This window comes from Cnephaeus nilssonii (genome assembly GCF_951640355.1).
Source record: "Cnephaeus nilssonii genome assembly, chromosome: 17".
NCBI lineage: Eukaryota > Metazoa > Chordata > Mammalia > Chiroptera > Vespertilionidae > Cnephaeus > Cnephaeus nilssonii.
In genome coordinates this window covers 26,478,594-26,492,327 of record NC_137088.1, presented here as the reverse complement: position 1 = coordinate 26,492,327, position 13,734 = coordinate 26,478,594, and the positions used below count along the sequence as shown (strand labels likewise).

At 36.6% G+C, this 13,734-nt stretch overlaps 1 protein-coding gene across 2 annotated transcripts in view; it reads right to left on the bottom strand.

Annotated features, from left to right (window-relative positions):
• Nucleotides 1-13,734, bottom strand: part of DNAJC13 (DnaJ heat shock protein family (Hsp40) member C13) — a 112,206-nt gene that overhangs the window by 25,772 nt on the left and 72,700 nt on the right. For both annotated transcript variants that reach the window (XR_013814810.1, XM_079794542.1), the window contains exons 34-42: nt 12,795-12,910; nt 11,806-11,884; nt 11,031-11,166; nt 7,854-8,038; nt 7,367-7,441; nt 4,813-4,932; nt 3,448-3,627; nt 2,592-2,759; nt 472-585 (exon numbers count right to left, since the gene is read on the bottom strand). Coding sequence is in view for 1 of the 2 variants with exons in the window: in XM_079794542.1 (XP_079650668.1) it covers nt 472-585; nt 2,592-2,759; nt 3,448-3,627; nt 4,813-4,932; nt 7,367-7,441; nt 7,854-8,038; nt 11,031-11,166; nt 11,806-11,884; nt 12,795-12,910 (1,173 nt within the window). In the remaining variant the exon portion in view is untranslated. The remainder of the gene's footprint in view (nt 1-471; nt 586-2,591; nt 2,760-3,447; nt 3,628-4,812; nt 4,933-7,366; nt 7,442-7,853; nt 8,039-11,030; nt 11,167-11,805; nt 11,885-12,794; nt 12,911-13,734) is intronic.

Below are 13,734 nucleotides of genomic sequence, written 5' to 3'. Positions count from 1 at the left end.
AGTATATGTATTATCCAGGTTTTCTCCATATTTTTCATCTTACTGGTTGTTTTTTGTTGTTGTATTTAATGGTTTAACAGCTTCTCCACTCTTGCTGAAAGGTGTCAGAATAGGAGAAATTATTCAATTTTGATACCAAAAGCAATTTTGATTTACTGGGGACTAGAGGCTGGAAAGAATAATTAGCAGGGCTTCTGGGTGCAAAAACTGGTTAAAATAGAAGACAGGTATATATTAGTGGTAACAAAAACAACAAAAAAAAATCTCAATGTATTATTAAATATAATAAGAAGTAATCTTAAATTCTTAAGTGCTACTAGTATTCTTAAATATTAGGTGGCAAAAAGCTATGTATAGGCTTAATTAACACCAAATGGAGAAATAGGCTTCTGCTTTGTCAATGCTAAGTTACATTTCCAGAGATTCCATCAGAGTAAGTTACCCAATAAACTTTTTAAAACAGTAACTTACCTTTTTAATCATGTTTTCTTGTTGGGATTCAAGAAATTCAAGTAGCTCTGCCCTTGTAGAATTGTTCCATATCAAATAGGGGTTCTCTGTGTTGCTGTTAAGCATCTTCAAAATCTAGGACACAAAATAAGTTTTGTAACATTTAGTAAAAATACACTGAAGTTATCATTTACTAAAATTGTCTATTACATTTGGTAATAGGCGCTTTAAGTAGAACAGAGCTCAATAACAGGTATCTCAATAATTCTAAAAAGTCTGATATTATCCATGTGCACCTGAGAAAAATTAAGGCTGAGAGAGGGCAAATTATTTGTTCCAGGTCTCACAATCCTTTAGTGAAACAAGGATTTAAATTTAAATCTGTTTGACTTAACATTGGCTCTGCTTTGGTGAAAATTACACAATATATTTGTGTTAAAGCATTTAATAAACTCAGTAAACATAGGCTTAAACGGAATCATACTGCCTTTATACACATTTATTTGAAAACAAAAATCTAAATCTTTATGAAGAATACTCCTAGGAAGGAAAATAAAATGTATGGGCAGAGTCAGTTCCGCTTTTCTAGGCCAAGCCCTAATTCCAAATTGCAGGAAACAGTTCAGCAGACATAGCTATGACTGCTTCCCTATCCACTGTGCTTCCCCTCTACTTAGCTCTCCTCCATAGTAACTATACATAGACATTTGACTTTCCTTTATATGTTTTAGTAAAACTGTTTTACATTTTACATTTATAGAGCTCTATGCCAGGAGGAAAGCAGGGGTTAATACCTCCATCTTATACAAAGACACCCAACCCTTGTTTTCAAATGTTAAGAAAAATGACTGAAAAAATATATTAGTAAGAAAACTGTAAAACTTTGAGAACTAGCAGTTTAAAATAAGCATTTAATATATTCAGATGAAGTTCAGGCCAACATTTTGAAGTGCTACTAGTTCTTTTTTCCTGTAGTAGTTAATCAACAACTTGCTAGTTTTCAGTCAGCAAAACCCAACACATGAATAAACACAAAATCCAGAAAAAGAAGAGTGACACCTAAAGCTCTTCCCTCTTGTTGAGGGGCACCAAAAAGCAATGCCCAGCACTAGAACCAGACCCATTCAGATTGGATTAAAAACAAAGAAGCTATTTATAAGTTCTAAAAATACTTTACATTTAAAACCCTGAGGGCTTTTTTTTTTTTTTTTTACAAAAGTATTAGACAATCACTAGAGAATATAAAAATAATATAAAAATAGCCTGTAATTCTGCCATTCAGGGATAACTACACATAAGCAGATTGGTACAGATTCATCCATCCTTTCATTTCTTTTTAATACAAAAATGGGTTTAGTATTTTCACTTTAAACATCTTCAAATGCCTTTAAATATACCTTTACAATTTAAGGCTTCACAGTAGTCTATTTAATGGATTTCTATAGGTTAATTCTCTAACGCTACATTTGTAGATTGTTTCTCAGTGATCCTCACAAAAGCGGCCAAAGAAGTTGGGAGGTCTGCCAAGGTCATGCTTATTTTTGTCATGAATGCATGTGTGTGTGCGCGCATTTACTTTTGGGACTTCAAACCTGCGCCTAAATAAGGTAAAGCTGAGAAACAACTAAAAATTGACTCTGGGTCTCCTGGCTCCCGGCCCTCTGGCCACTGTGAAACACCACTCCAGTCCAGTCCCTTATAATTCCAAGGGACAAGATTATTAAGAATTATGGTGGCTCTGCCCTGGCTGGGTGGCTCAGCTGGTGGAGCGTGGTCCTATGCACCAAAAGGTTGTGGGTTTGATCCCCGGTTAGGGTATGTACAGGAGGCAACTGACCAATGTTTCTCTCTCTAAAAATCAATAAAATAAAATAAAGTACTCAGGTGAGGATAAAAACACACAATTATGGTAGCTCCACAACTGAAACATGAAGTTAACTTACACTTACAAAAAGACTGCTCTTGTAGCGATAGTTCATTAGCATCAATACACAATAAACTAAATTTCTTGGCCGAGAGAACAAGCATATAAACACTGTCAATTTTTAGTTTCCCTGCAGCACTCAACTTTTTATGTTCCTGTATTATTTAAAGGGTTTTGCAATATTCATCAAAACCCAGGCTACCTGTAAAGCACATACCTCAGTAGTACTAACCACAGCAAGTTTTCTAGCAACATAGGGTGTCAGCATGCCAGATAAACTTTTCCTGATGGTTGGATTTTCTGGAGTTGCTTGTTCTTCAGGCAGATACCCTCCAAGGCGACTGAGAGCACGGACACTCAGTTTGGCAAGGCTGTTGGCTACTTCCTGTTTAAAAAGTTAAGACATTAAAGTAGATCTGCTATCTTACATTAATAACACAATTAACTGTATGGGACACATTTAAAAAGCAGAAAGCTAACAACCAAAAAAGGCACAGGAGTCCCTAACACTGATATTAATGAGTTTATGCATTAGAGGTTACTCTTGTACCTATACAAAAGAGCATCAGAATCTGTGAGTTCATTTATACCAAAACAGTATCTTGTAGATAACTGGAAGAAGCACATCTGGGGGTAGGGTGGGAATAGCAGGTAGATTTGACTGCTAAAGACACGTACATATAACAAAATGAATAATGAATGATAGTAAATACAAAAGTATAGATAGAAAAACATATATGTAAAATTCAGGTAAGCACTCAAGTGTTTGGGGGAGCTAGCTGCAACAGTATCGTTATCTTTTCCTGTGTTACAAAACCATAATTTTGCAATCCTACAGGTGATGCTGAGTAATCAAGAAAAAATTAAGTTGTATCCAGTATATGCTACTACAAATTCCCTTGCCTTGAATCCTAGTTAAGGGGGGGAAAAAAGTCTGGAGGATTAAAGAGCAATAAACTTAGTTATCTCTGAAAAAAAGTGTATGCCTTGGGGGTTCTGGATAGCTGAAGCTTTGCTTAACATTAACCGATGGCTTGAGTTTAAATGCAATGTTAAAGCAGTGTTCAAGTTACCTGCTGGTTTGTTTCTTCACTTTTCTGAATGCCACTCTCTTCCAGTGTGTAGTCATAATTAAACAGATAACCAAGCATATACCACAAAATTCCAGCTTGAAACAGGTGTGTCTGTAGCCAGAAATCCACAGCAAAAGAACTGACACACTCTACCCCAAGAGCGGCCACCCGTGGAATACTCTGAGAGAATAAGAATAATTGAATTAATTATAGCGTTAAAAAGAAGCTCCCAAGAGAATTGGATGTGAATGTATGTCAAGCTAGCTATCTTATTATGCAAAATATTTACCTCCTCTTCTATTTTTATTTCCAATTTAAATTTGAATCCTATATCCTTTAAAATCCAAAATTAAAAGTGACCCTGTGACAAAACACAGAATTACTATCTTTGAGGCTAGTGCTCAGAAACTTGGGAATCATTTTCTTCATTTCACTTATTCAATTTTAATTTCTAAAAATAGTAACAAGGTAATTAACAGCAATTCATATGCCAACCAACTTAAGTTTATCAATATCTTTAGTGCAGGTGTACAAATTTACTTCTGTCATTCAGTTTGTTTTTGCTAAATACTTCTAATGACATCAAGTAAATATAGTGAGGACATGTTTTCATCAGATTCCCTTATTTCTAGATACCCTAGCTCAGCATCAGCACTCCAATCCTGTTCTATTCCAGTACACCTCTCACACTGTCAGTCACCCAAGAAATCTCTCCTTCCCTCAGCGGTACTGGAGTAAGAGGAAACAGTCAACTCTCAGATCTCTAACTTGGACTTTCTTCCCATGAGGCAGTGACATGGCTAAGTTTCAGGTTTTATGTGGTCCTTTCCTCTCATGAGATTTATTTAGACTAATCTTCTCTTTCTTCCCTACCTTTCTCTTAATGCTCAGATGAGACCCATTTCTCTTTAGCTATGTCACTAGTCTCATTCTTTGTGGGCCAGCTTAGGAACAAAAGCCTTCATTGACAGCAATGCTTCTGTGAAAAATGCTATTAGAGAGCCAAATAATTTACTTAAAAATAATTAGGGCTTCGCCTCGGCCAATAGAGTACTTTAACGCTTGGTTGAAGCCTTGGCCTATGCACCAAAGGTTGCAGGTTCGATTCCTGGTCAGGGCACATACTTAGGTTATGGGTTCTAACTCCAGTTGGGGAATGTGTGGGAAGCACCTGATCAATGTTTCTCTTTCATGTCGATGTTTCTCTCTCTCTCTCTAAACATCAATGAAAACATATCCTTGGGTGAGAATTAAAAGAAAAAAATATAATTTGGAGAAAACAACTTGTTTATAAACCTGAGACTGGCTACTTGAAAAGAAAACTCACGGCCAGCTCTATCAGAAAGCATTAAAGGTGAACTCTACCTTGCCAAAATACAGCACCCGACAGAGATCCTTGATGATGCTGGGCATTTCTGTAATCTTCTCTCGGCATTCTTCAAACTGAGCAGCCACACTATAGCATTTGCTTATGTGTCCACACACCTGCAGACAACACAACAGAGCAAGAAAAAGAAGTCACCTCTGTATTCCTTGCTTAATACAGTGGAAATCAAATCAGCAAAGATTCGTGAATACTTAATGATATATATATATATAACGCTCCAAAATTAAATAGAATATTTCTATTAAATCACTAGTATTTCTGGTTAAGATTTTCTGTAGATGCAAGGTTGCCATATCATGGCCACTATGGTACATGGCCAAATCGAACTTGGGCTGTCTTTATATGGCCAGGGAGCTAAGGTTTTCACGTTTTTAAAGAGTTACTAAAAACAAACAAAAACAAACAAACAAACAAAAAACATAAAAAAGTTCAACAGAGACTGTAAAGCCTCAAATGTTTACTTTCTGGCCCTTTATAAAAAAAATTTTGCTGCCCAGGCTGGTGTTGCTCAATGGTTAGAGCATCAGCCCACTCATGGAAGGGTTGCAGATTCAGTTCCCATTCAGAGCACATACTTGAGTTGCAGGTACAATACTGGCCCCAGTCGGGGCTGGTGCAGAAGGCAACCAATCGATCTGACTCTCTCACATCAATGTTTTTTTTCTCTCTCTCTCCTCCCTCCCTTTTACTCTCTCTAAAAAGCAAATGAAAAAAAAAAAATCCTTGGGTGAGAATTAAAAATAGTTTGCCAATCTCTAGATTAAAATACTTTTGTCCAGAGTATTAACACTGTAGATCCAGAGTTCTATTTGTGTACTGTACTTCAAAGTAGAGGCTGAAACTCAAAAAGCTTATACTCAATTGTTTTATGTTCTAAATTTTGCTGGCATAAACAAAGGGCCACACAACAAGATGCATTCTATAATGATCTTAATGAATTCTTGATGGAATTTCTATCAAAGAATTCAACTATTATAACCATAACAGAAAATAAGCCAGTTAAAATACTACGGTTGGGGGAGGGAGACAGAAAAGAAAATTAGGCAGGGGTGGAAGTGAAATAAGAATGGCAAAATGGCAAATATTTGAAACTAGGTAATGGGGACATAATGGTTCATTATATTATTCTCTATCTTAAGAGAGAAAAAATAAAGCCAATAGATCACAAGCAATTTAGTGCAGTGGTTCTTAAAGTGTGATATACAGACCATCAGCACCTGAGAACCTGATAAAAAAGCATATTCTCAGGCACCTATGCCAGACCCACTGAATCAGAAACTCTGTGGGCAGGGGACGGGGAGGCGATGCTCAGCACCCATGGTTTAAAGAGCCCTCCAAGTGGTTCTCATAAAGTTTGAGTTAGGGTATAGTATAATTCTCATGGAACCATACATTTTATTTTGTTGTTGTTGTTGTATAACATACACCATAACCAAGTGGGATTTATTCCATGGATGCAAGGCTAGTACAATATTCACAATCAATAAATGTGATATATCACATAACCAAATTGAAAAACAAAAACCACATGATCATATCAATTGACACAGAAAAAGCATTCGACAAAATCCAACACCTATTTTTATAAAAACTCTCAGCAAAGTGGGAATAGAGGGATCAGAGCTCAACATAATAAAGGCCATATATGACAATCCTACAGCCAACATCATTCTTAATGAGCAAAAACCAAGTGTTTTCCCTAAAGACAGGAACAAGACAGGGATGTACACTTTCACCACTCTTATTCAAAATAATACTGGAAGTTTTATCCATAGAGATCAGACAAGAAGAAAAAATAAAAGGCATCCAAATTGGAAAGGAGAAAGTAAAATTGTCATTATTTGCAGATGACATGGTAGTGTACATAGAAAACCCTAAAGACTCAACCAAAATATTACTTGATTTAATAAATGAATTTGGCAATGTAGCAGGATACAAAATGAACACCTAGAAATCAAAGGCATTTTTGGCTTAATTCTTGCTGCAGTGTGGAGTTTTATTTGGTGTTTGTTATTTCTCAGTTTTTCCCTTTACTTTTATTAGACTTAGAAGTTCCTGGATTTGTGAGCTCTATTTCCTGAAACTTTCCCTTACAGTGTACCTTATTCTTTCCTGATTTTATCACTTTCTTGCAATATCAATGTATGGGTCAAATTGTGTCTTCCCTATAAGATATGTTTAAGTCTTAACCCCCAAGTACCTCAGAATGTGAACTTGTTTGGGAATAGCATCTTTCTAGATGTACTAGTAATCAAGTTAAGATAAGGTCATTAGGATGGATTCTAATGCAATAAAATATGTGTCCTTATAAAAAGAGAAAATTTAGACAGAGAAAGGCGCACACGTATGCGCAAACACACACACACACACACACACACACACACACACACACACAGAAACAGGAAGAATGCCATATGAAGATGAAGGCAGAGATCAGAGTAATATGTGTACTCCACATCAAAGGTTTTCAGCAAACATCAGAACACCAAAGGAACCAAAGATTTTCAGCAAAACATCAGAAACTAGCCTCACCTGTACTGACATGTCACTTGGTTTACTAGAACGATTCAAGACAGCCACACAGCGACTAAATGCCTCTTGTAACACCTGCAGAGAAAGAAGCCAACCATTAAGTTGCCATTCTGACTTTAAGTCTGAAAAGCCTTTTTCTAGTAGGAATATTAGATACTTGGTTAAGTAAATGTTTGCTCAATTAATATTTGTTAAATAAACAAGTAAACAAAGGGCTCCTGAAAGTTTCTAAGTGGTTCCAATAAGCTACTTTGTAAGTAATATTGTTTATCAATTTTGAATCTAATACTCTCCAATTCACATGAAATAAAGCTCCATTTCTACCTCTAATTTTGATACCAGAATATAGGGAATGTAACATTGTTATCTGTTGGCATAAATTATATGAACTATACCAACTATTTGTACTTGCTGAATTCTCTATTGCCAGGAGTCATACAATGTATCTAAACTAGCTGGAAAGTAAACTCTAAAGCATCCATATTACCTCAATTCCATTTTCCCTTCGGAGCTCTTCAGCATTGAGGGCTGAGCAGTTGACAGTGTGGAAAGCCAGTTCTACCGCAGCAGGCAACAAAGGTGATTCTTTTGAGAAAAGGAGGTCATCTGAAGTTTCCATGGTTATAGTCCTAATCAGCATGGGGTATCCTGCATATTTGTAAGGCTGTAAATCTGAAATAACCAACGGTTAGTGTTGGGAAAACAACAAACAAAACAAAAACTAACTGTGTCTAAAGTTAATTTAGACACTGTTCAATTGCATTGCATTAAAAAATGATAAAATATTCAACATCTTAAATGTCTCCTAATTCTATTTTATAAAAAGAAATTAAAACAATTACAAATCCCTTGGAACTTTTCTTTTCTAGCAAACTTGTTTGGTTGATTTCTCTAAAATGTTTCCACACTAGTAAAAGAATATTTTCTGATAGATTAACTGAATTTAGTGTTTGATCCTTTGCAGCATATTGACTTTCTACGTTGTCCCATGTGATTTTTGCAACTTTTCACCTGATCACAGACAGTAAGACACAGCCAACACACCAGAGACTGTATTAACAATCATGATTTTCATACTTCTTTGTAAAGAAAAGATATTTATTTTTATTATTTTTTTAAAATATATTTTTCTTGATTTCAGAAAGGAAGGGAGAGGGACAGAGAGATAGAAACATCAATGATAAGAATCACTGATCTGCTGCCTCCTGTACCCCAACCGGGGACTAAGCCCACAACCCCGGCATGTACTCTGACCAGGAATGGAACTGTGACCTCCAGGTTCACAGGTAGAAGCTCAACAATTTAGCAACGCCGGCCGGGTAGACATTTGATTTTAATGAGTGAATCTTTTATATTCTAATTTCTGAATAACAAGTGCACTTTTCTTTCTATTTCATCAGTTACCGTAAAACGAACATTTAAAAATACTGAATATAATTTATTCTAGAACAAAGAGACTGTGACTTTATAAGAGCCTCTATAATCCCACTTGAAATCAGCATAAAGCTTTTGCCTTTTGATTATGACCAATAATTTGCCTTAAGTTAACGCATTTCTAAAATGGCTTTTAAAAAAAAGCCTCCTGCAACTGGTCCATATACATATATATATGTAGCAAGAAAGAACAATGGATGCATTTTAAGCCTAACAGATCAGGTCCCCCTCCCCAAGCTCACGGGGTATAAACAATGCTGGGAAAAGTAGAAAACACAGCCTGAAAAAAACATTCTGACCTAGATAACAAACCAATGGTGAGCCACAACTGTACCCTGTGACTAGTACAGGGTTATCAGCCATTAAAAAATAACCAATGGCCCGGCTGGCATGGCTCAGTGGTTGAGTTTCAACCTATGAACCAGGAGGTCATGGTTCGATTCCTGGTCAGGGCACATGCCCGGGTTGTGGGCTCGATCCCCAGTAGGGGGCATGCATGAGGCAGCCAATCAATGATTCTCTCTCATTGTTGATGTTTCTATCTCTCTCTCTCCCTCTATCTTCCTCCCTGAAATAAAAAAAAATTAAAAAAAGGCCTTCCCATACTAGCAGTTAGCAGCTGTGCATCACTGCAGGTTGCCCAGGACCAAACCAGAGAGAGTCGGACCTGCATTACCACCATTTGTCCACCATCCAGAACTGTAATGTCAGTGCTGACATGTACACATAAGGAACTGTTGGACATTGAAATTGGGTCTCAAAAGAACTGTTGGCCCAGAAAGAAACTCACCACACACTGATTCATTTGCCTGTCACCATAACCATTATTGCTTGTCTCATTTTCGGTTCTTACAAGTGTATTTCTAATAGCACATGATCTCACTCATCTAGGGGAAATAATGATCAACATAGACTGATGAACAAGAACAGACCCAGAAACAAGGAGGCATGGATCAGACTGTCGGGCCTCAGAGGGAGGGGAGGGGAGGGTGGGGTGGGGATAAAGGGGAAAGATCAACCAAAGAACTTGTGTGCAAGCATATGAGCCTAACCAGCGGTTAAGGACAACAGGGGGGTGGGGGCATGTGTGGGGAGGAGTGTGGGATGGGAATGGGGGGATGAGGACAAATATGTGATACCTTAATCAATAAAGAAATTAAAAAACAAAAAACAAAAAAAAACAACAAAAAAAACCAATGGTTTGAAAAGAAGCCTTTAAACACATACTGAGTAATAAATACCATATAACTAAATGCTTACAAATCTGTTCTATTCAATTCATATGAGAAGTGAATCAACTAGTCACTACTCTCTAATGACCCAATTGCTAGATCCCCATGTTGTCCCCTCCACTATGTACCTAAACTGCAACTTCACTTGCCCTTAATTACCCAGTGTTCCATCTGCTTATGTCAGATCCCTCCCCTCACATCCGTCCCCACCCACTTTGTCCTCTCTTCCTTTTCTCCTGACATCATCCTCCAGAGCAAATGGATCTCCCACTTGGTGCTGTAAACCAAGTTCAGTCTCTAAGCCAATGAACATCTGCCATATTGAACATAACTCTGCAACATAAAGTCTTCAAACTTTTCAACATATTCCCAGCGTTTTGGCTGCCACTGTTAGTTAGCACAAATGGACTACAAACATGCTGAAAAGTCCCAGTAACACTGTACCCTGCAAAACTTCTTAATCTATAACAGTGCTTTTCAAACTGAGGGTTTTTACAGCTACCACAGTAAATAAAAGGTTAACAGGAAGTATACGGTCATTTCAAAAGTTTCTATTGCTCTTTTAAAGACCAAAACACACTTGGCATTTTCAACCTTTAGAGGCTTTTGGAGTCATGATAGGCAGAGTCTTTTGTATGTGATTTAAGAACACTGAATCATCTTTGAATCAAACACTGCCAGACCCCTTTTAGACCTCATTTAATATGTTTGCTGCTAAATGGCTAAAGATAAAAAGTTAGGAGGAATACTGAAATCTTGTTGGAATGCAAAATATTGAAAAACATAGATATAAAATAAGCACCATTTTGAGCCTTCCTATGAAAAACTACTCTTTTGCTGTATCTAAAATACAATTTCAAGAGCCTTTTGCAATAATAATTATAAATCTATTAAAATATGCTGTAGAGTACTTTAATATTCTAATTTTAATATTCAGAAAGTAACATGGTAGAATTAGGTGGAGGATAAATGAAAATTTGAAAACAATACATGCCTACCTTCTTTATGACGGTTGAAGAGAATGCTCTGCGTTTTCAGAATTAAAATTATATTTTCTGGATCCGGTCCATCCACTATTTTTCCCGATTTGGTACATAAAAATTCATATGCTTTATTTACTTTCTCAAACATATCCTGTATATAACCGGAGATAATTAACTTTTAATTTGGAACATCTTAAATCAAAACTGAAATAGAACACAGCTAGTTTGTATTTTACCAATAACTTCTTTAGTTATTATTTTTTGTTTTGTTTTGTTTTACATGAAGGCATTCATTCCAAATGTAATCTAACTGGTATACTTTTAAGGTGAAATCCCCTGCCCCCAGCCCCTTCCAAATAGCTATTCAATAATCTCAATACCATTTACAAAAAATGTCTTCCTCACTGGTTTACATCGTAAATATGATATTAAACTGCTATATACTAGAGATAGTTCCTAAATTATTATAGAAATAAATATAAGAACTACTATTTATTGAGTACTATGGCAGGCCCTATACTAAGTGCTTTACATACATTATCTTACTTAATACTTAAAACAGCCATGTGAATAAAATCCCTACGTTGCTAGTATCAAGGGTAGTGCTTTTGGTAAACTGAGGGAGGGCCACTCATGCAGAAAACATGGGCTTGAAGTTAAACACACCCTGGGCATTATATTATGAGGCAGATACTGACACAGAGGATGAATATATCTATTTTCTATCTAAAACAGTAACAGAGTAAAAGGAAGCCAATCCCAAAGCCCTAATTCCATAGGTAGTACATACTCTTCCTTCTGGATTCTTATCAGGGTGGTACTTTTGTGCAAGTCGGAAATAAGCTTTTCTGATCTTGCTCTCATCGTGCCTGTTAAATAGGAAAATTGTTTTATGAATACAGTAGGGTGCAAGAAAAAATATTTACAAAATCATCTAAAATGGTACTTTAAGAACCTTACTTTACTATATATGATCATACATAAGGTGTTAAATCAAACCCAGTTAAATTTAAGATTATCCTTTATATATTATCTTTTCATATAAAAGATAAAACCTAAATTTTCCTTCTATAAAGTTATCATTCACTTATAATTACAAAACAATATTTGGGGTTTGAAGAACTAAGAAATTATTTTAAAATTTTCCAAAATATCACTTTGAACTCTATAATTCTGAGTCATTTTAACTATCAACCTTCCCCAAAATGTAGACATTCTGTTTTATACTTAAGAAAATGTCTTTTAAACTATTTTTCTCTAACATATCTATTCTACTGTAAAATTTCACTGATAAAGTGAATCTGCAATCTTTCCAAAGCATCTGTCATTTAGTGTCTCAGGTATCTATATAAATAAAAGCCTAAGCGACTGTTTGACTGTTCAACCAATCACTATTATGCATACTAACCATGAGGGGGCAGACTCTAAATGCAGGAACAGAAATCACAGGCATGGAAACATGGAACAGATTGACGAATCTCAGAGGAAAGGGGGGAGGTGGGAAGGGGAGGGCGGGAAGAGATTAACCAAAGATCTTATATGCATACTAGAGGTCCGGTGCACAGATTCGTGCACCGATGGGGTCCCTTGGCCTGGCCTTTGGGGGTTGGGCCAAAACCGGCAGTCCAACATCTCCTGAGAGATCCTGGATTGCAAGAGGGCACAGGCCAGGCCAAGGGATCCCATGCACTGGGCCTCTAGTATTGCTATAAAATCTCTTCCTCACGCATAACAGGAACAGCAAGAGGAAGGGAGAAGATAATACTGAAAATAACTCACGGTCCCTGTCCTTGAGGGAGATTAAGCACTTCATAAGCATCATCTATTGACATAGTAGGTGGCTTCTTTTCTACTTCCTTCTTCCAGGCATCAAGGGTATCTTTTAGAAGTTTAACCTTAAAGATAGAGGATTAAAATTTATATCTATTAAAATAAAACTATTTCAGAATATAACTTGTAAGCCACAAAATCCTTGTGCTATATTTATTTAAACTGATATTTCTAGACTATCCAATTAACAGTTTTCTGAAACACATATAACCAAAACACTGTTGAATAGCAAGATATTTGTTACAGGACTATATATTTTTAAAATATATTTTTATTGATTTTTTTAGAGAGAGAGAATGGGAGAAGGAGAGGGAGGAGAAAGAGAGACAGAGGGGAAAACATTGATGAGAAACATTGATCAGCTGCCTTCTGCTCGCCCCCTACCGGGGATCAAGTCTGAAACTTGGGCATGTATAAAAATCTCAGTAATACAAGAAAACACTGAGATTTTGAGAGATAGCTACACATTTCCCAGTTAATAAGTGATGGAGCTGGATTCAAACCTAGGTCTGACTAAAAAGCCCATACTTTTTCAACGATCTCAAGTTGAATCCAGACAAGTAGCAGAGTCTACATGCCTTCATGTGGTCAGAGCACTATAAAGAGGCAGTGCCTGGTGGTACAAATGGCAACTGTTCTGAAACCTTTTGATGGTAAAGATAATGGTATACCCTCTGCCACAATAATAATCCAACAACGTAGCCAGGCCTATTTTATTCCAGGCTTTAGGCAGATATCCAAGGGCTCACACCGGAGGGGTCCCAGGGCACTGTGGACAGATAGGCAGCAGATACTACTATACAAATAAGTATGTCACACATACTGCCTCAGATGTGTGCCAGGAATTGTGCTGTTTCTTATGTAAATTCTCAAAAAGTCTCCTACCACA